At 44.8% G+C, this 22,745-nt stretch overlaps 3 protein-coding genes across 3 annotated transcripts; 1 reads left to right on the top strand and 2 right to left on the bottom strand.

Annotated features, from left to right (window-relative positions):
* Window positions 1-444: 444 nt before the first annotated feature.
* Window positions 445-6,936, bottom strand: LOC118095594 (olfactory receptor 10G6-like). The gene is made up of 2 exons (XM_060281336.1): window positions 6,331-6,936; window positions 445-783 (listed from the first exon to the last, which is right to left on the bottom strand). Exons 1-2 carry the CDS (start codon window positions 6,916-6,918, stop codon window positions 445-447), a joined length of 927 nt encoding a protein of 308 aa, XP_060137319.1. The 5' UTR covers window positions 6,919-6,936.
* A 7,132-nt stretch (window positions 6,937-14,068) lies between these two features.
* LOC118094812 (olfactory receptor 10D3-like) lies at window positions 14,069-20,189 on the top strand. Its single transcript, XM_035135501.1, has 2 exons — window positions 14,069-14,865; window positions 20,186-20,189. The coding sequence occupies exons 1-2, from the start codon at window positions 14,069-14,071 to the stop codon at window positions 20,187-20,189; spliced, it is 801 nt and encodes a 266-aa protein (XP_034991392.1).
* Window positions 20,190-20,316: 127 nt separating this feature from the next.
* LOC118095593 (olfactory receptor 10G6-like) lies at window positions 20,317-21,240 on the bottom strand. The gene has a single exon (XM_035136839.2). The coding sequence runs from the start codon at window positions 21,238-21,240 to the stop codon at window positions 20,317-20,319; it is 924 nt and encodes a 307-aa protein (XP_034992730.2).
* Window positions 21,241-22,745: the final 1,505 nt, after the last annotated feature.

The raw sequence follows: 22,745 nt of genomic DNA, 5'->3' as shown, positions 1-22,745 counted from the left end.
AGGGTTCGAGACTCGCATTGTTCTAGGCACATTTTGCAACAAGGAATTTCATTAGTGTGAGCAGTTTCCAAGCTCTGGGCGCTTTACAGCACCTAAGATTTCAGATTAAAGCTGCAGAGTGGAAGGAAAGGAGGACCTTTTTCTGCCTCCCCACTTCCAGCCACTCTCTGAAGACTGGAGAAGGGACCCTCTTAAGAATATTAGGGTGGTGGGCAGGGGAAGGACTAGGCTATGAGAAAAATGAACATAATTTTTTAGCTGCAGTTCATTCATTTTCAACTTTGTATTCTTGTTATAAAAAAAGTACGCCTAGACATTCCGTTGTTCCACCCATAACCTAGGTTTAGGGTGACATTTAGCTCCTAGCTTTCATATCTCAGTTTCTAACACAGGACTTGATGTGTCAAAAGGAACAGAAAACAGCACTGCAAACATGGGTTTTCTTTACACGACATTCCCACCCCACCTTTTCACCAGAGCAGCCTTCATTTCCTTATTTCTAAGTGTGTATATGAGCGGGTTCAGAAATGGTGTTATTGTGGTGTAGAACACACAAACCACAGGATCCATGGAGTCCTGAGACGCTGGCCTCAGGTAGTGATAAACCACAGGTAGGTAATATATTCCCACCACAGTAAGATGGGCTGTGCAGGTTGAGAAGGCCCGGCGACGCCCTTCCCTGCTGCTGATCCTCAGAATAGCTGAGATGATATAGACATAGGAGGTCAAGATAAGCAGGAAGCAAGACATTGCCACACTGCCAATATCTATCAACACCATCATCTGATTTGTGGGAATGTTCAGGAATGTGGATGAGGAGATATTGTTTAATATATCCTATCCCCGCTTGCGCTAGCAAGCACAAAACTTTAGCAGAGTAAAACATTCCCCTTTTTGCAAAATACACAGCAGAAGAACGTTTGCGCAGGCTTGATTTAAGCCACTAAAATAAAGTGTATTTTCCTGGTATTTCCCCTTTTTCCCTCTTAAAAGAAAAGACACAACACAATGCTCTTAAAAGTATAAAAGATGTTTACTTACAAGCATCTCGAGGTACAGCACACTCAAGAGGTAGACTTGCTTAGTTAAAAGGTAATATATACATTGTGAAGTTCACTTATAAGAAGTGAGACTCCATCTCATCTCTCTCTCTAGGCTGGAGGCCTTGAGGGAGAGACTCACTAAGATGTGTGTAGTCCAAGAGGTCTGGTCCAAGAGAGGGAAAATGGCTGTTTCCTTCAGGATTTATCTGCCACTTCCTCAACTCATTTGCATGTGAAGGAAGAGGAAACTACGCTTAGTCATATCCTCCTCCTCAGTCCTCCAAGTGGACTATCTAGGGATTGTTGTGACTTGACTGCACTTAACCCTTTGCATCCCACAAACCCCTTCTCAGGCAATTCACAACATACACAAAAACATACATAAATAACTTTAATCAACCACCCAAGAGTCCCAGCTTGCCACGAAGATCCTGGAACTTCTCTCTTGGCAGGGGCTTTGTTAGGACATCTGCAGTCATCTGGTCAGTGTTGCAGTAACACATTTCAACAAGTCCATCCTCGATCACCTGGCGTATGTAGTGGTACCTGACCCCAATGTGTTTGGTGCGTGCAAGGAACTTTTCACTTTGTGTCAGCTTCATACTGCTCTGATTGTCCTCCATCAAGCTGACAGGTCCCGTTCTTGGCACGCCAAAGTCCTTCAGGAGCTGATCCAGCCAGGGGATCTCTCTGCAAGCTTCCGAAGCCGCAATGTACTCAGATTCTGTGGACGATAAAGCTACACATTTCTGTTTATAGCTGCCCCATGCAATAGCTCCGTCCCCATACATAAAAACATAGCCACTTGTGGATTTATAATCCTTATTGTCCCCAGCCCAATCCGCATCAGTGTACCCAAGCAGTTTAGGGTCTCTGACAGCTGGCAGTTTTAATTTACAGTCCATGGTTCCCTTTAGATAACGAACAACCCTCTTAACTCCAGCCCAATCATGCTCAGTGGGACAACTTACTTTCCTACTTAGGATCCCCACTGCACTTGCCAGGTCAGGTCTGCATGTGGTAACCAAATACAAAAGTTTGCCGACCGCTGACCTGTATTGCGTGTTGTTTGGCAGCAACTTCGAACCTTGTTGATTCTTCAAGAAGTCTGTGGCCATCGGTGTCGCAACTGGGTGTGCGTCCTGCATCTGCATGCTTTCAATCAGTTCAGTTATCTTTTGCCTTTGGCTGAGTAAGAACGATCCATCCTCTTCTCTCTCAACTTGAATTCCCAAGTAGTATTTCACTTTTCCAAGTTCCTTGACCTCTACTTCCCTGTTGAGGTGTTTGACTATGTCTTTATAGTCTTTCTCATTTGACGTAGAAATTAAAAGGTCGTCAACAAAGGCTAAAATGTACGAAAACTGTCCATTCCTTTGTTTGGTGTACAAGCACTTATCAGCAGTCCCTTGCTTGTACCCAAGCTGCACCAGCATCTCATGGAGTTTCTGGTTCCAAGCCCTCGCTGCTTGCTTCAAACCATAAAGTCCTTTCTGCAGCTTGCACACTAGATGTGCCTCATTTGGTTTAATGAAACCTTTGGGCTGCTTCATATAAATCTGCTCAGAAATTTCGCCGTGAAGAAAAGCTGTCGCAATGTCAATATGGTAAACTGACATTTGCTTAGATGCTGCAATACTTAAAAGTAGTCTGACACTGCTGTATCGAACTGTCGGTGCAAACACTTGATCGTAATCCTCTCCATACTTCTGGGAAAAACCTTGTGCCACAAGCCTAGCTTTGTAGCGTTGCACCTCCCCTTCTGAACCCTTTTTAACCTTGAACACCCATTTACTTCCAATTGCTTCCTTACCAGGAGGTAGTTCTGTGAGTGTCCAGGTCCTGTTCCGATGAAGTGCATCTATCTCCTCCTGAGCAGCTTTCCTCCAGAGACTGGCTTCATCTGGTGGCATCCTCTCTATCTCTTCCCATTTGGAAGGTTCCTGTGGAGACGCCGACCTTGTAAGGTAGGACAGCCGTAATGGTGGAACACCTCTGTTGGTTCTGGATGAGCGTCTGACCTCTGGTCTTTCGACTGCATCAGCTTCCTCATCCTCCTCCAGCAGTGGCATATCCCCATACAGCTGCTCGTCATCATCTTCGTCTCTGGTGCTGCCAGGGGCCTGGACCTCCACGTCTTCTCGGGTGTCACCTATAGGGGGTGCTACGACACTAGAAGTTGGATTAGTACTTTGTATTGGTTCAAAAGGAAAAATCACAAATTCCTCATCCTGTGGCTCCTTGGAACAATCAATGGCAGTGTCCTTTGTATCAACTTTGCCTTGCTCATCGAAGTAAATTACATGCTGCGAACTTGTCTTGCCAGTTTGCGGATCCAAGACTCTATATCCTTTTCCTCCAGAAGCGTACCCAACTAGGATCCCTGCCTTCGCTCTGGAATCAAGTTTGTGTCTGTGCTCCTTGGGCACATGATAGTAGCACAAACTTCCAAATACACGTATATGTGACAAATTTGGGGCTTTTCCATGCCAAAGTTCAAATGGTGTGCGCTCTGCGCCTTTTGTGGGCAGTCTGTTCTGAAGATAGACTGAGCAACGAGCCGCTTCACCCCACAGCCTGTGTGACAAGTTAGCTTCCTTTAGCATGCACCTTGTCATTTCCAAAATGGATCTAAATTTCCTCTCTGCAATTGAGTTTTGTTGGGGTGTGTAGGCAACTGTGGTCACGTGTGATATGCCTTCTCTAGCCATGACGGCCTGCATCTCATGTGAACAAAATTCCCCACCATTATCGGACATTAAAATGGAAGGGGCTCGCTGGAACTTGTTCTTGACCATGTTAAGATAGTCCCTGAACAATTCCACTGTCTCACTCTTCTCCTTGATAAAGTAGGCTACGCAGAATCTCGAGAAATCGTCCAAAAATATCAAAATATATTTATTACCTCCTAGAGAAGACACATTCATTGGTCCACATAGATCTGTATGGACAATGTCCAATACTTTAGTGCTTCTCTTCTCTGCACAACGTGGGAAAGAAGGTTTAGTTGCTTTCTCACTAACACAAGTTATACATTTTGATGTTGGTGTATTTGTGTTGCTTTGCTTTACCTGCAGACCTCTCACAAGATCACCTTTCTGTAGTTCCAGAATAACGTTGGTGTCTCTGTGTCCAAGTCTCTTGTGCCAGAGTTCCAGACTTCCTTCGTCCTTTTGACTTGGTTGCGCCACCTTTGCAGACTGGTTCTGCTGGTTCTCTGAAACATTAAGCTCATATACACCATCCTTTAGTGTGCCTTGAACATAAACTTCATCATGCTTAGTCACAATACATTGTCCTTTTTCAAATGTAATTTTAAAACCTTTCCTGTCCAAACTGGACACGCTGAGTAAGTTGCAATTAAGCTTTGGTGCAAACTTAACTTCAGTTATCTTAGTATTAATTGTTTCATGATCTACGTTGAATTTCAAATTCACAGTTCCTGAACCAATTGCCTTTACAATGTTGCCATCAGCAATCTCAATTTCAGAGGTTTCATCCCCATTAATCTCATTAAAATACTCCTTTTCATAACAGAAATGAGAACTCACTCCACTGTCAAGAATCCACTTATTGCGCTTATTTTCACAATCCTGGACAGCTAAACTCCTCTCCTGCATCAACATGGTTTGCTCATGACTCCCCTTCTTAACACCTTGTGGTTTTGAGGGGTGGGATTCAACTTTATCCCCATTTTGACTCTTGCAGTTCCTTGCTATGTGGTTTTTCCCATTGCATTTAAAACAAATTATTTCTCTAGATGTCTGTCTGGACTTTCCAAAATGCTTGGATGCATAGCTGCTATCCTTCCTCCTTGGATTCCTTTCTTGAGAATCAAGGCTATCTCTGCATTCCTCTCTTAAATGGTTGATAAGCTCATTAAAAGTTAAATCCTTTGTGTGATCCATTATACTTTTAAATGGAGCAAACGTAGGTCCCAATGATGCAAGCATAAACGTTACTTTAGTCACATCATCAAAGGCTCTGGGAGTAAGGGCAATTCTTTGAACAATCTCAGAAAAATTCTTAAAATGCTCTGTAAACTCTTCTCTAGAATTCATCTTCAACTTGAGTAACTTATCCAACAAGTATCTATAGGAACTCTCTGTAGATTGTGCATAAATGCGTTCAATGTCCTCTAGGATCTTAGATGCATCATCTTCAAAATTTATCATTGATAGATGCTCATTCCTCAAACTGCTCAAAATTATGTGCTTGGCTTCATCATTTTTAATACTCCAAGCTTCTATCTTAGCTAAAGCTTCTGCATCGGTTCCTGTAGGCTTTTCTTCCTTAATGGCCTGCAGAACACGCCTAGCAGCAAGATAAACTAAAACGCGCTGCTTCCACTGCACAAAATTATTGTCATCCAGCAGCATAAAACTTGGTCTTGCCTCACTATCAAAACTGGAGCTTGCCATCTTAAAACTTCAAAAATTTCCAAAATTCAAAAATCTTTCAAAAATCAAATTCAAAATCTCAAAAATATCTTCACTACCTCTGAGCTTTCTCAGTGCTGTAAACTCTGAGGGAGGGGAGGGGTAGTTAATCCCCCAAGCACACTGCAGAACAAAGAGACCATGTGCTCAACCAGGAAATCCTAACTGGAAAAATCCTACAGAGTTCAAAATCACAATCCAAATCAATCCTTCAAAAATACACAAAATACGCAACTCTGGGCCGCAATAACCCTATGTGGGAATGTTCAGGAATGTGGATGAGGAGATATTGTTTAATATATCCTATCCCCGCTTGCGCTAGCAAGCACAAAACTTTAGCAGAGTAAAACATTCCCCTTTTTGCAAAATACACAGCAGAAGAACGTTTGCGCAGGCTTGATTTAAGCCACTAAAATAAAGTGTATTTTCCTGGTATTTCCCCTTTTTCCCTCTTAAAAGAAAAGACACAACACAATGCTCTTAAAAGTATAAAAGATGTTTACTTACAAGCATCTCGAGGTACAGCACACTCAAGAGGTAGACTTGCTTAGTTAAAAGGTAATATATACATTGTGAAGTTCACTTATAAGAAGTGAGACTCCATCTCATCTCTCTCTCTAGGCTGGAGGCCTTGAGGGAGAGACTCACTAAGATGTGTGTAGTCCAAGAGGTCTGGTCCAAGAGAGGGAAAATGGCTGTTTCCTTCAGGATTTATCTGCCACTTCCTCAACTCATTTGCATGTGAAGGAAGAGGAAACTACGCTTAGTCATATCCTCCTCCTCAGTCCTCCAAGTGGACTATCTAGGGATTGTTGTGACTTGACTGCACTTAACCCTTTGCATCCCACATGATTGAACTCTGTATCAGCACAAGCCAGCTTCAACATTGCAGGAATGTCACATAAGATATAGTCAACATCATTTCTTTGCCCATATGGCAAACGGAAGGTGAGGGTTGTCTGTATAATTGAGTTCAAACAGCCTCCAATCACTGTCCCCAAGGAGAGGCCAAGGCAGGCTTTCCAATTCATGATGTTGCTGTAATGGAGAGGCTTACAAATGGCCAAGAAGCGATCGTAAGCCATCAAGGTGTAAAGGAGGCTTTCTGCACATCCGAGGAAGTTGAAGAAAAATAACTGAGAGACACAACTTGCAAAGGAGATGACCTTTCCACCAGGGATGAATCCTGCAATCACTTTGGGGAAAACGACAGAAGAGAAAGCCATGTCCAGGATGGACAGATGGCAGAGGAACCAGTACATGGGTTTGTGCAACTGGAGGTCAGAAGCCACCACCCAGAGGATCAGGGAATTTCCAGACAGGGTCAGTAGGAACATGAGCAAGAAGAAGAGAAACAATGGGACCTTCATTTCTGGTGGGTATTGGAACCCAGAGAGGACAAACTCTGTTGGTGCTGTTTCATTTGCACACTCCATTGGTAAGATATTAATATCAGTTAGATAAGTTTGATTAACATTTTGGAAGTGAATGAGAGGGCGAGATATCACTGCTGATGACAATGTTTTCCAAAAGTAGGTGACACCTATACAGTTCTAGGGAAGGGCATGATCTATAGAAGCAGTTGTTGGCCTCCTCCCAGCACAATGGAAACAAGTCCATTAAAGTGAATGGAGCACTGCCAAGCCTATCTCAGTCTGCTCTCAGCCAACACCCACCTGCCTGCCTTCCTAGTCACAACTGATCCAAGGTCCTGCCTGCTTTCTCTGTCTTGCCCAGAGGAGTTCTAGGGAAAACTTGCATTAGTTCGCTCTTTCATTGGCTCTGGTACCAACCACTGTCTGTCTTCTTGCCTTTCCCCCTACCATTTCCAATAGGCACCAGCCACCACTGTCCCAGCAACAACGTAGACCTTTGTTAATATCTTAATGCCGATCAGAAGGTCAGTGGTTCGAATCCCCGCGACGGGGTGAGCTCTTGTTGCTCAGTCCCTGCTCCTGCCCACCTAGCAGTTCAAAAGCACATCAAAGTGCAAGTAGATAAATAGGTATCGCTCCGACGGGAAGGTAAATGGCTTTTCCGTGCGCTGCTCTGGTTTCGCCAGAAGCGGCTTTGTCATGCTGACCACATGACCGGGAAGCTGTACGCTGGCTCCCTCAGCCAATAAAGGGAGATGAGCGCCGCAACCCCAGAGACGTCCGTGACTGGACCTAATGGTCAGGGGTCCCTTTACCTTTACCTAATATAGTAATGAACCCTGGTAGCAGATCATTGCTGAACAGCACAGGATTTGTGGTGGTAACTGCGCCACAAGAGACGAAGATGTGTTGCTTTCCACTCTTGTTTCCCTATGTGTTGTTTGAAAGGAGGAAGGAGAGTTTCCTTTCTAACTGTGGCAGACAACAGAACAGAACTGAAAGGCTCTCTACATTCAACTGTAGAAACTAGCAACAGGCACTAGGAAGAGCCCACTTTTGAAATGCTGGAAAAAATATTGGCTTAATAGGAAGGACATCAACGTCAGGTGAACAATTGGCAATAAATCTCCTTGTCAGAATCAGCCAGACATAAAATCCATCATGCAGTTAGGAAAGCAGTTGTCAGATTTGGTATGGAAAGATGCATTCACCCAAGGCTTGGAAATAATGTGGTTCTGACATCCTTTCACCAACTTATGTATCCATTACAAACCACTTTGTAACAAATGTGGAAAAAATAGCCTGGCTTTTCCATTGGAGTTCAGTGGGCTTCTGCATCTATAGGGCTCACTCCTCAACAGTTATTTCCTGCCCTGAACACCTTGAGTCAGCTTATTGGAGTTCAGTGATAAACCAGGGGGGGAAACAATGCATACGAGTCACATATAATCCAACATTAGCATACTAATGCTTTTGCCATGATACAGCTCTTGAAAGACTATTCTCAGTTTTTTTAGTCTTATTATTTATTAAATGCATATCCTGTCCTTCGTTCCATCTTCTTCCATAACTGCAGTTGGGAGGAGCTATTCAATGCAGTTTTCGGACAGTTGTTGGCAAAATGGGCTCTTTGTTGACACGCTTGCTATAGAACCTGGTGATATTTCCAAGAGGAACGGTGAGAACTTCTGGAAGAAGTGGATTTGTTGCTGTTAACCTTAAATCATTTATATCGTTTCAGTTTGTTTCTGTTCAGAAGACTCACCTGATGTTTTACCAGCGGCCGAGGTGGCCCCCTCAGTGCAAGCTATTTCACTGGAATTGCCCCAGGTGTACCTTCACTCAAACATAACTTCAGCAAATGAGTGGGCAGAGGAAATCCTGAATCTAAATCCCCTTCCAGAGTGGTAGCTGTGTGATCTGCTGTAGGAGAGTACCTGGAGGGTGTTGGAACACCTTAAAGGCTTTCAGCTATGCTGTGACTAGGTCAGCCCACAAATCAGATTTCCTTTCATTCATATTTGTTTCTTCTGAGACGCAGAAAGGAAAAAAGTTGGCGCGAGGCATAGAGGATAGCTGCAGGGGATAATCAGCTCAATGCTTTTCACCCAAAGAGGCACAATTTCATCTCCCCCTGTATCTTTATAATGATGCAGCTTCACTGAATTTAAGGGCAGGTCCTTGTTCGTTCCCTCTGGAGCGAATGTGCACATCGGGGACATGTTTATGCCCTAGGGTTTCATTAGATTCCAGTCAGTGTCTTTTGTAATATGGTTTATTTTTGGGGGGGGGAGAGAGAGACTGATAGTTATTATAAATTCCACTGGGGAATAATTATTTGCAATCAATGGTTTTGGTGTCGAAGCTTGGTCATGAGCAAAGAGTCTGGGGTGAGACAGCGGCTAGAAACCAGGACCTATATGAGACAGGTGATTGGCCAGAACTGATGAGCTGGAGAGGACAGTAGATTAAACCAGGGCTCAACGTGGAAGAACCACCAAGAATCATGAGAGCTGAAGAAGAACTGGGCAATATCAGTCCAGAAAGTTCTTCACTGCCACAGGTGGCAGCCATACACACACAAACATACAAACAAGGAGCCCCTGACAGTTGGTCTAAGTTCAGTGCCAATGAAATCAATAAGACACATGACCGGCTTATCCCTGTGATTGCCCCCTCATCCCCCTCCCTCATCCCTGTGAATCTCCCAACTCTGTCCTGATCCATGACCTATTATGCCCCCTCTTCCCCCCACCTCGGCTTATCCCTGTGATTTCCCCCCTCTCCTCCCCCTAACCCCCCCCACTTACCCCTGTGATTTCCCTCCTCTCCTCCATCCAACCCCCCCTCCCCGGGTTATCTCTGTGACCCGTTCATTTTGCACACAATCATTCCCCCAATGCGGGTGTTCTGTAAAATTTTGCCCTGTCCCAACCCTGACTCCCCTACCCACGTGTGTTATGTGAAATAACATTTATTCTACCCAAAGGCACGGCCCTGTAAAAGGCCCGTATTCAGTTGATTCTATGCTGCGGGCTATTCACCGCCCCTCATCCCCCACCCAGGCAGGCCCCTAAATCCACTCAGCCTGGTCTGCAAAGCTGAGGTGAAATACTGCGGAGAGGGCAGGTTTCATCCCTGTGTCTCCCCCAACCCTGTTCTGACCCATTACCTATCCCTGCCCCCTATTCGCCCCCCCAAGGCAGGCCCCTACCTCCACTTCGCAATGTTGGGCCTTGTTGCTGCAAAAGGCCTGTTTTTAGTTGGTTGGGCCTTGTTGCTGCAAAAGGCCTGCTTTCAGTTGGTTGGGCCTTTTTGCTGCAAAAGGCCTGTTTTCAGTTGGTTGCTGTGGAATTTTGTGGTGTCATCTGGTGGCGCGGCTTTTGAGGCAGCAGTGGGCGATCTGCCTTTCTATTGGATGCTGCTAGAGTCTTCAGAGCTTCTGCTGGTGACCTCTAATTTGGGCACCACTTTTTGTGTTTAATCATTATTTTAGGTATGAAAGGGTTGCTTTGGGGGGGGGGATTATGCCAGATCCCTCACTGATGGGCATGGAACGTTGTTGCCAAATTTGTTACATTACAGTTCAGCAGATATAGATATAGATAGATAGATAGATAGATAGATAGATAGATAGATAGATAGATAGATAAGAAAAACTGCTCCCTTTCCCTTATGGGGTATTCCAGAGCCCATATACAGTCCTTAGGTGGGTTCCCTATCATTAGGAGAAAACAGAGTCCAGCCAGAGTATATTGAGAAGAAAAGTGGCTAGTAAGCCTGATCTTTATTAAAGTGTTGCAACAGGATCCCCACTCACCACACACAGGAGGAAGGAGAACCTTGAACAAAGGTGTGCAAGCCCTTATATATATTTTTAAAATTGCCCACCCTGTAGCCAAAGACCACCTCCCAAAACATCATACACACATCACAGAAGGAGGCGGTCTACAGCAGAAATCTTGTCTGCCAGGATACTTGATAATGGTCACTGATTGCATTACCCAGCCATTCTTTTGTGATAGTTAATCCTTTAGTTCCTGAATCCAGGTCACAGGCTCACCCTATTCATACCCTTAAGACAGGATTTTCAAGCAAAAATACAATGGGAAGGCTTTCCCCATTTGCCTCCCTTGCTGCAGAGGAATATTTGAGTTCATCAGGAAAGTCAAAAATGGCTTCAGGATTGCTCTCCCATACTGTTTCAGACACATGGTTCATATATTTAGATATGTGTGCATTTATGAATATTTATTCTATATTCCAGACCTTGAAATTCTTATAGCATATGTGTCCTGAATCTTTCAACATCCAGCTTCATTTGATGTCTAAGAGTTCTAGTTTTATGAGAGAGAGAGAAAAAAAAACTTTTCTCTATCCACTTTCTTCATGCCTCACATAATTTTATAAACCTCAGTCATTGAAGAGGCTTTAAAACTCTAAACTTTCCCTGGACAGTACACAAATTCTAATGTTTTTAAAATCTAATTTCAAAAGCAACATTTGAAATTATTTCCCCTCACAGTTACCAAAAGAAAGAGAAAATATATAAAATGCACACCAGAGCCCAATCATTGCATAAGGCCTAACTAGTTGCTGCAAGAAGCAAGAATGGGGGGGGGGGGAGAGATCAATGAGCTCATGAACATTGAAGAACCCCTTGAGTCTACTCTAATCAATGTTTGTCTGGAATGTAATAAAAAAAACATGTTTAATTGGTCACCCCCTGGAAATCTTGGATTGGTAGCCCAAAGGACCATCACTGCAGGGAGCTGGGTCCTGATGGATTCAAACCAATTTAAAAGATGGGACTGCTGAGATATCAGGGTAGTGGAGGCTATGGAGGAGCACTGGAATTAAGCTTCTGTGTGAAATTATAATTGGGTGCAGCATTGAGTAGTCTGGGAACGGAGTCACCCTCGAGCTGTGCCCAGAGAACGTAAAAACGTAATGTATGTCTCTCTTCACTAGTGTAGATAATTGGGTTCACAGAGTAAATGGCAATTTTCTTTGCATGCCAAGCTGATGGGAACAGAGGGCAGAAGACATGGAAGAGGAATTGTCCTCTCCAACTACAGGCTAAGTTTTAATATTAAGGCTGTTCTCCTAAATTGACCATTAGGTCCAGTCGTGACCGACTCTGAGGTTGCGGCGCTCATCTCGTGTTATTGGCCGAGGGAGCTGGCGTACAGCTTCCAAGTCATGCGGCCAGCATGACAAAGCCGCTTCTGGCAAACCAGAGCAACACATGGAAACGCCGTTTACCTTCCTTTACCTATTTATCTACTTGCACTTTGACGTCCTTTCGAACTGCTAGGTTGGACGGATATGGGACCGAGCAACGGGAGCTCACCCCATCACAGGGATTCGAACCGCCGACCTTCTGATTGGCAAGCCCTAGGCCACAGTGCCACCCGTGTCCCATTTTGAAAATGCAGAGTGTGATGTAATTGGAGGGGGGAGGAGAGTTGGTGTGGGGAGCAGGCTGGAAAAAGCCAATAAATTGACAGTTTGGAGGAAAGAGTAGGTTTTGTTTTGTGCCCCAGGAAGAGGAAGGACAGAGCATGGTACTCTTATCTCTTCTGAGATCCCATTCAAGGACATTTGGGACTTTTTAGTTTAGAGGAAATGTGTGTAAAAAGGCAACATGAAGGGAGTGTTTAAAATTAAGGGTAGAAAGAAATCTTTCTCCCTCTCTCATAATGCCAGAACTTGTGAGCGTCCAAAAAAGCTGAATGTTGGAAGATTCAGATCAGATAAAAGGATGCTGGGGGGGGGGGGGTCATCACCTCTGTCACATCTCATAGTTAAATGAAAGGGAACCTAATTCTATAGGGTTTTAATGGAATTGAAACATCTGCAGCTTTAGGTCATATGAGAGAAGGGGGGGAAACAATTCCAGAATTCTTAGCATTTTCCATTTCCCTTCTTAACAAAAAGAATAAAGTGTCATTTTTAGAATAATCAAGAGGGAATAGGGAGGAAAGAACCATTTTGTGACCATGTAACAGGTATCAGGCTGTATTCATACTTACAGAGCAATCCTAACCGTGTCTACTCAAAATAAAATAAAAATTCCTTCCAGTTGCACCTTAGAGACCAACCAAGTTTGTCATTGGCATGAGCTTTCGTGTGCATGCACACTGTGTATCTGAAGAAGTGTGCATGCACATGAAAGCTCATACCAATGACAAACTTAGTTGATGGTCTCTAAGGTGCTACTGGAATGAATTTTTTTAATTTTGTTTTGACTATGTCAGACCAACACGGCTACTTACCTGTAACATGTCTACTCAGAAGTACGCCTCACTGGGTTCAATGGGATTTATGTGCAGGAAGTGGAGTTAGGGTATCAGACTTATTTATTTTGTGTTGTTGTTTTGTTTTTTAAATGTGAACTTTTCTCCCTGCACGCTGGCTATACTGCAGAGTTTTAAATACAATGGGATTATTATTATTTTCTCCCTTGGGAAAATTGTCATTTTTATTTAACAAGGAGATCTTATAGATTGTATTTGCTAACAAGTTCTCAGTATGTCTCAGTTTAGGTTTTTCTCCCCTTAAAGTAGATTTTTCCATTTTTCTAACAGTTAAAATGTCTAGGGCACAATCCTGCCCAAAACACACAATCTAAATACAGTGGTATTGATTTCATGTCCTTAGCTTTTCTTATAAGTTTCATATTGCCTCACTGGAATCAAATGAACCATTTTCTTCTTCTTTTTTTTGCATTTGGGGAAAGGGAGATATTGTTGTTCTAGTAAGCCATACCCTTTTAATACTAAAATTACAAGCATGTTGTTACTCTGTCCGCTGTGGAAGAAGTAGGGGGGGGAGCTGGTCCTTTATTTATTGAATCATATGCAAATGGCTACTAGCTGAACCTGAGAAAAGCCAACAAATTAAGTACCTGTGCTATCATTGGCATGTGCCACTGGTTTCACTAACAGGACAATCCTAGACTTGTTTACTCCAGAAAAAGTATTATCTTCTATCTCCATGGGTCTTGATCCCTGGCAAGTGGCTTTATGATGGCAGCCTCCATGCTTCTTAATCTCTTCTCTGTTGTGGGGTATTCCCCCTTCTCTTCTTCTGTAGGGACAGGTCCCATGGAGACAACCTCACGGTGGTGACCCATTTCATTCTCCTTGGTATCCCCCATACAGAAGGTCTCCAGAACATCCTCTTCCCTGTCTTCTTAATCTTCTACATGTGCACTTTGCTGGGGAACCTATTGATCATGACCGCTGTCTTGACCGACTCCCGTCTTCACACCCCCATGTACTTCTTCCTTTTCAACCTCTCCATCCTTGACATCGGCTTCTCTTCCGTTAGCACCCCAAAGATGTTGGCCAACCTTTGGGGGCAAAGCAGAGTCATACCGCTGGGCGGATGTGTATGCCAGGTCTTCTTCTACCATTTCCTAGGGAGCACAGAATGCCTCCTTTATACGGTCATGGCCTATGACAGATACGTCGCCATCTGTCACCCACTGCGCTATCTCATCATCATGAACTGGAAGGTATGTGCCATCTTGGCTGCTGGCACATGGGTCACCAGCTCCTTCCATGCCACCATCCTCACGACCTTGACTTTCACCCTACCCTATTGTGGGCCCAGTGAAGTGGACTACTTTTTCTGTGACATCTTTCCCGTTGTCAAGTTGGCTTGCGCCGACACCCTCATCATCGAGACGGTGAGCTTCACCAACATTGGTGTTGTGCCCATGACCTGCTTCATCCTCATCCTCACATCCTATGTTCGCATTGTCTACTCTGTCCTGAGGATGAGTTCTGGGGAAGGACGGCGCAAGGCGGCCTCTACCTGTGCCTCACATTTGACTGTGGTCACCCTCTTCTTTGGCCCCTGTGCTTTGATCTATACTCAGCCATCGCTAAGTGAAATCTTGGTGACCCCTGTGCAGATCTTTGGCAATGTGGTGACACCCATGCTCAACCCAGTCATTTACACGCTTCGGAACAAAGAAGTGAAAGCAGCTTTGACTAAGCTGACAGGGGCAAAGAGAGTGACTCAGACTATAACCCACTAGCTCATTGGTTTCCAATCCCCCATCCCCACCGACCACTTAATCCCCACCGACCACTCCAATCCCCCATCCCCACCGACCAATTGCTGAGGGTCTTGACAGACCACTTAATGATTTTACTGCCTCTTGTAGCCATTGTGTTGCACTGTTTTTAGTTGTGTTTTTATTGCTTCTTTTATTTGTTTTTACCTTGCATTTTATTGTATGACCTATGAATTTAAATTATAATGCAATAAATATGAGAGATAAAAGAAGCAATACAAACACAATTAAAAAATCAATATGAAAAGGTAAAAGGTAAGGGACCTCTGGACAGTTAAGTCCAGTCAAAGGTGACTATGGGGTGCGGTGCTTATCTGGCTTTCAGGCCGAGGGAGCCAGCGTTTGTCCACGGATAGCTTTCCGAGTCATGTGGCCAGCATGACTAAACCACTTCTGGTGCAATGGGACACCATGATGGAAACCAGAGCACATGGAAACTCTGTTTACCTTCCCGCCACAGCAGTACCTATGTATCTACTTGCACTGGCAGGAACTCACTCCGTCACAGGGATTTGAACCACCGACCTTCTGAGCAGCAAGCCCAAGAGGCTCAATGGTTTAGACCACTGTGCCACCCACACACCCTGAATATCTAATGCAGACATGCCACAGGCCATCTGAATGAAGCTTGTGGACAACTGACTCATAGACCACTTATATTGCTTCTTCAATTTCTTATATTGTATTTTTAATGTGTTGCCATATGAATTCCATAGAATGCAATATAAAATGCAATACTAAAAATTCAAATGCAATATAAGAAAGAAAAGTACTATTAAAAATTAAGATGAATAGTGAATGTGCTGTGCTTGCCATTCACAGCCACTGCTTCAATCACTCTTCCCAGACACACAGCATGGACCCACCTGAATAACAGACCACAGTTTGAGAACTACTCCACTAGTTCATTGAGGATGCCCTCACTATAGGGTGAGCTGTTGACAAGAAAACCCCAGGTTCAAATCAGCCGGTTGTTCATTTGACGACCTTAATCAAGTCACTTTTTCCTCAACTCAGCCTGCTTTAAAGGACTTTAAAAGCCTATGTGTCTGATTCTTCTTTGCTTTTGATAAAGTACACACTGAGATTTTTTTTAAAAAAAAACCTTTATAAGTGTGCATTTTGTGATAAATTAAACAGTTAAAATGTAAATTTGGTGTGGGTATTAAAATGCAGATTAATGTAGAACAAGGAAATAAAATATTTTGGAACACCAGGAAAATTGGCATGGACCAAAGATACACTGGTTTATCTATTCTTTGTTGTATACAGACGTGCCTAAGAGCCAAGCAAAAAGCAAAAGTCAGATTAGCTGGGATGCTAAGGATCGGTATTAATGCTCTGAGGAGAACAGCAAGCGGGGTCTGAGGAAGACAACGCTGAAAATAATAGTAGAATATTTATAAGAGAATGGGGAGGATGCTGAGGGAGAGAATAAAGTTACTTTATTTATTTATTTATTTATTATCTAATAAGTCAACTGCCACCTATTACAATCTGCCTCAAGGCTGTGTACATCACAAAAATATAAATAAAATGCAGCGGATGATGCAAGAGGATTGTGATATACCTGACATTAAACTCTTTGAAAAGCTTGAGTGCACAGGTATGCTTTTCACAAAAAACACACATCAACATTGGCACATGTCAAAGCTCTGAGGGAAGATGATTCCCCATAATGGAGGCCACTGCAGAGAAGGTCCTCCCCATGGCTGCTGCTAATTGAGATTGTGGCACAACCAACAACAGCTTAATGAGAAGAAGAAGAAGAAGAAGAAGAAGAAGAAGAAGAAGAAGAAGAAGAAGAAGAAGAAGAAGAAGAAGAAGAAGAAGAAGAAGAAGAGTTTGGATTTGATATCCCGCTTTATCACTACCCAAAGGAGTCTCAAAGCGGCTAACATTCTCCTTTCCCTTCCTCCCCCACAACAAACACTCTGTGAGGTGAGTGGGGCTGAGAGACTTCAGAGAAGTGTGACTAGCCCAAGGTCACCCAGCAGTTGCATGTGGAGGAGCGGAGACGCAAACCCGGTTCCCCAGATTACGAGTCTACCACTCTTAACCACTACACCACACTGAGCTCAATGCTTAGGCAGGGCAATGGAATGAGAGAGGCTCTTGCAAGTATCCAGGTCCCAAGTTGTTCACAATAAATGAATGTTGGTTATTGCCACACTGTGGAAAGCTTTGTGACAGGTCTCCTATGGCCCAAATGGCACCACATATGGAGAACATTTAACAGAGAACAAAAGTCTTCAAGGAAAACCAGAAGAAAAATATTTTGTAGCCAGGGAAGAAGGGCCGGCCCTACGGCAAGGCTGGGTGGCGCAGGGCCGCCGGGGGTGCCACACTGCTGAGCCTGCGGCAGCCGCACTGCACACTGCGCCTGCCAGACAGCTGTGCTGGGAAACGGGGTGGGGGGGCACTGGAGGGATCTTCGCACCAAGGCACCAGGGAGCCAGATATGCTTAAGACGGCCCTGCAGGGAAGCAAGTTTTATGGGCAGTGTGAACTGTGTTGTGCTCTTGAGGATATGCTATCTTCAAACCTCTTTCAGAAACTACTAACTCCATTCCTGACTGAGATGCAGCAGCCATGTAACCTCAAGGTCTTTCAGCAGGCTGAGAGTAAACACATAAGGTTTTAAAACACAGTCATACCTCATGTTATGTCCGCTGCAGGATGCGTCTTTTTGGGATATGGATGTGCCGAACCCGGAAGTCCCGGAACAGGTTACTTCCGGGTTCGGCACGTTCGTGACCTGCGCGCATGTGCAGAAGCGCTAAATCGAGCTTTGCGCATGCACAGACGCAATGAATTACATCACGTGCCTGCGCAGATGCGGAGATGCGGAGATGCAGACTTTCCGGGGTGCGAACGGCATTCCGGAACGGATCGGGTCCGCAACCCAAGGTACCACTGTATGTGAGAAGTGGATGAAAGACATGTGCATGTCAGAGCTCAGAAGGTCTGTAGACCTTTTTCTTAAATTTTCCAGACTTTATTATGAAGTTAAAATAAAAATAAAATAACAATCCCGTGAGAAATCTGATATTAAATAAACAAAAAAGATGAGAGAGAGAAACTGTACCAACCCTCCGCAAATGGTGTTCATGGCCTTACCTCATAAAATAAAGCACCTTCTCAAGAGACCACACCGTGAATTAGATGTTGCAACAAAACCCAACCTGATACAGAAAACATATGTTATGGATACCAAAGAAAGCTTCATTTCATTGGGACTTACCATCCCCATCTGTCAGATAAGTAACAAATGGCCAACAAATGGAGGCAAAAACCATAGGTGTAACTGCACCCCAAGATCCCCTTAATTTACAAGTCAATTTCTTGGAAATGAGGAAAAAACTTTATTAAACCAAAGATTTAAAGAAAAATGTGATGACTCTTTCCAGCCCTGCAGTCAAGCAAGCAGCTGTGGCCTTGCCTGCTTCAAGATCAGGATGGTGGACCTTAGAGAAAGGAAATCAATTATACATTAATTCATCCTTATTTGCTTTTCTAATCCATCCTGTTTTGTTAAAATGTGTTTTTATAATAAAAGGGCTAAAGCAAGGCTCTTGGTCAAAGCAAGACTCTGTTACAGAAAAAGGTTGCTTGGGTTTAGCGACCATCCTGCCCCCTGGAAATTTGAGGCGAAGTAACACCATAAAGAAGGCTGATCGCCGAAGAATTGATGCTTTTGAATTATGGTGCTAGAGGAGACTCTTGAGAGTCCCATGGACTGCAAGAAGATCAAACCTATCCATTCTTCAGGAAATCAGCCCCGAGTGCTCCCTGGAAGGACAGATCGTGAAGCTGAGGCTCCAATACTTTGGCCACCTCATGAGAAGAGAAGAATCCTTGGAAAAGACCCTGATGTTGGGAAAGATTGAGGGCACTAGGAGAAGGGGACGACAGAGGATGAGATGGTTGGACAGTGTTTCTCGAAGCTACCAACATGAGTCTGACCAAACTGCGGGAGGCAGGGGAAGACAGGAGTGCCTGGCGTGCTCTGGTTCATGGGGTCACAAAGAATCAGACACGACTAAACGACTAAACAACAACAAACACCGCCGGTCCTTGTAGGAGGTCCTAACCTCTCACATCTTCCAGTGAGCAACTTCCTCTGATGATACTCTGGGATTATTATTATTTTAGCATCTGCCTCCTGGCCACATCTCTTGTCCTCCGTCCCCATTTTTGGATGACTACAGACTTTTAAAGAGCATGAAGGTTGGTGCCTTGCCCCTCGCATTCCCTGTGCTTTTGAGTTGATCATGCAGTGCAGTTGTAGCCAGTGAGGCACCATTTTTCTCCTGGCTTCCCAGCACAGCAGATCACCGAGAGTGAAAGGGGAAATGTGATGCGCAGAGAGCTTGGCCTGGTGCAGTGCATGGCGGAGGGGCCTATCCAAGGCTCCTGACACCACATGCTGCACCAGTCCAAGCTTCCTTCCCTTCTCGGTAAGCGCTCTGTTAGTAAGTTGGGAGAGCAACAGAGCTCCATCCATGTTGCTTCAGTGGCCACTTCTGGTATGGTGTGAGAGGCATTCAGTTCCTCAAACCCAGGGAAAGATTCTTATTAGTAGGGTCCTGGGTCTGGTTCTAAAGTAAGAACATAAGAAGAGCTTGCTGGATCAGGCCAATAGCCCATCTAATCCAGAACCCTGTTCTTGCAGTGGCCAACCAGATGACTGCGGGAAACTCATAAGGAGGACCAGAACGCAAGGTCACTCTCTCCTCCTGTGGTTTTCAGCAACTGGTATTGAGAAGCATTACTGCTTCTGACTGTGAAAGCCCAGCATAGCAATCATGGCTAATAGATATGGAACTTGGTTCAGCAGCTTCTCATCTCCCAACAGCCTCTCATCTCATTTCATATTCATTGGGTACCTAATCAGTGGCCTCTTGGTCAATGGCCCTGTAGATTCTGATTTGGTGTCCTGGGTCACTGCTAGAATCATAGAGTTGGAAGAGACCACAAGGGCCATCCAGTCCAACCCCCTGCCAAGCAGGAAACACCATCAAAGCATTCCTGACATATGGCTGTCAAGCCTCCGCTTAAAGACTTCCAAAGAAGGAGACTCCACCACACTCCTTGGCAGCAAATTCCACTGCCAAACAGCTCTTACTGTCAGGAAGTTCTTCCTAATGTTTAGGTGGAATCTTCTTTCTTGTAGTTTGGACTCCAGACTCACTCTAGTGTCTGATGTTTCACAAGGTTCATCCCCATTCCTGGGAGATGATTACATCAGGCTATGCAGCAAACAATTGCTTACAAAGAATACAGTAGCTTCTCACATTGATGGATTCCATGGCAGCTACCAGCCTGCGCTGCAATCCATTAACACATGGGCCACGCAGAGTTCTATACTAGAGTGTCCTCCCCATCAGTTTTACAAGGGCAACTTTTATGTCTTTGTTCCTTAGAGTATAGATTATGGGGTTCAGAAGTGGAGTCAGTGAAGTGTAGAACACAGCCACTACCCCATCCAATGGATCCTGTGATCCTGGTCTCAGATAAATGAAAACAAGTGGCACATAATAAGTCACCACCACAGTAAGATGAGCTGAGCAGGTGGAGAACGCTCGCCGGCGCCCGTCAGTGCTGCGGATTTTCAGTATGGCAGATAAAATGTACACGTAGGAAGTCAGGATGAGAAAGAAGCAAGTGGTGGCTACAAGGCCAACATCAACCATGGTTATCATCTCGTTGAGTGCCGTGTCAGCACAAACCAGCTTCAGCACTGCCGGGATGTCACAGAAGATATAGTTCACCTGGTTTCTCCACCCAAAGGGGAGACGGAAAACAAGGGCTGTCTCCATCACAGAGTGAAGGCAGCCACCAAGCCAGGTACCCATGGTGAGGAAGAGGCACGTCCTACGGTTCATGATGGTGCCATAATGGAGTGGCTTGCAAATGGCCAGGAAACGGTCATAAGCCATCAGAGTGTAGAGGAAGCATTCCGTGCAGCCCAGGAAGTGGAAGAAGAAGAGTTGACACACACAGCCCCCAAAGGAGATGATCCCACCACCCTCTAGAAACCCAGCAATCACCTTGGGGACAATCACAGTGGAGACCGTCATGTCCAAGAAGGACAGGTGGCAAAGGAACCAGTACATGGGCTTGTGGAGCTGGGGATTGGACATCACAACCAACAAAATCAGAAGGTTTCCAAGGAGGGTCAGTAAGTAGATAAGCAGGAAGAAGATGAATAAAGGACCCACCAAGTTCTTGGGGTATGGAAAGCCAACAAGGACAAACTCAGTCAATGGAGTTTGATTTTTGTATTCCATCTCTGTAATGTAAAAATCATGGGCATAGTCAGTAAGTAAGGGGTGAAGAACAGAACTAGCAACAACAACATGCAGAACAAAAGTTATGAGTCATGAACTAATCGGGCCCTCGATGTAATTTCTTAGGGGAGATTTACACCATACACTTCAAGAACAACCAACGCACAGTTATAGCACATGACTTTCCCCCAAAGAATCCTGGGAACTGCAGTTTGTTAAGGGTACTGGGAACTGTAGCTCTGTGAGGGAGAAACCACAGGACTGGGTCACATGTTTTAAATGTGCATTGGAGATGCTCTGAATATATGGTGTGGACCTGCCCTTAATGTTGGTTTCCTTCTTGTATGAGGATCACTAATGTATTGCTCTGTAAAGCACAGCATACTTTAATACCACATAGCGTAGCAGTTAAAGGTCCTTTGGGTGAGAAGGGGCTGAAAAAGGTGCCCCTTCTCCACCACACACTATTAAAAGCAACATCAGGCCCGTTTCACATTGGCTTGAGTGGCAATACACTAAAGCAGTTTGTTGCAGGTCTCACTTGAGGGCAGATATTGTGGCTGTGTTGCTCAGGGATTAGATAAAGGCATTCTGGATATAAGTCAAGCCACTCTTCTTCTGTATATTTCACACACACACACCCGCCAAGGATTTCAAAGTGTTTTATCAGTATTAACATTACAACAAATTCAGCAAGTTAGGTCACAAGGTGACTCGCCTGAGGTCACGCAGAAGGATCATATATGAGCTGACCAAGGATCTCCTGACTCATACTCTTAACCACCACACTAACATGCAAATCTTTTTGGTCCAAGATTTTGTTAATGGGGATGCTACAGAATCCAAACAAATAATGAACACATATATGTCACAGTGGCCGGAGTGGACTACTTCAGAGTAACGACGCTACGCAGCTCTGCATTTTATTCTTTTATTGGTGCTGCGTATTTACAGTGCTCAAGTCATTGCTATTTACACGGAGCGATGTTGTCAGTCTGTTTCAGAACCTCCTAATGGCTTTTGGCGCGTCTTTCTCCAACACAAAAGCTTTGGCAGACCCATCCTCTTGCCCCTCCTCTTCCTGCGTAATTCTGGAGTTGGAGGGATGGGTCTTCCCCCCTTGCTTGCCCCTTCCTGTCCCACCTGGGACCCTGGCTCCTCTACCTTGCCTGAGCCTCGGACACGACTTCCTGCTTCCCCACTGGAATCGGAACTCTCCCTGCTTTCCCCTTTGCTCGGGGACGGGCTTGAACTCAGGAGGGGAGGGACTTCGCGATATCCCCTGTCCCTCACATCCACCCCCCTCCCAAGCTCTCCTTCACCCCTCCCCAGGCCCCCCCCATGTGTCGGTGACGACTGGAAGCCTAAGAACTCAGTGCTCTCCGAGCCCGTTGGTGTGAATACCTCCCCCCAGTCCTGCGAGCCCCCCCCTTCCGCCTGGGCGGACGGGAATCCCAAAAAGTCCGTGGCGTCAGAGCTGGTGGGGGTAAAAACGTTCTGCCAAT

This window comes from Zootoca vivipara, chromosome 13 (genome assembly GCF_963506605.1).
Source record: "Zootoca vivipara chromosome 13, rZooViv1.1, whole genome shotgun sequence".
Taxonomy (NCBI): Eukaryota; Metazoa; Chordata; class Lepidosauria; order Squamata; family Lacertidae; genus Zootoca; species Zootoca vivipara.
The sequence above is the reverse complement of the archived record's forward strand: the minus strand, read 5'-3'. Positions and strand labels throughout refer to the sequence as shown.

Excerpts from the sequence above, each read along its gene's own strand:
- LOC118094812 (XM_035135501.1), top strand. The coding sequence starts at position 14,069 with ATGTGCACTTTGCTGGGGAACCTATTGATCATGACCGCTGTCTTGACC.
- LOC118095593 (XM_035136839.2), bottom strand. The coding sequence starts at position 21,240 with ATGGAATACAAAAATCAAACTCCATTGACTGAGTTTGTCCTTGTTGGC.
- LOC118095594 (XM_060281336.1), bottom strand. The coding sequence starts at position 6,918 with ATGGAGTGTGCAAATGAAACAGCACCAACAGAGTTTGTCCTCTCTGGG. Across the intron at positions 784-6,330 it reads CTGATACAGAGTTCAATCAT|ATGATGGTGTTGATAGATAT; the intron begins GTGGGATGCAAA and ends CCCACAAATCAG.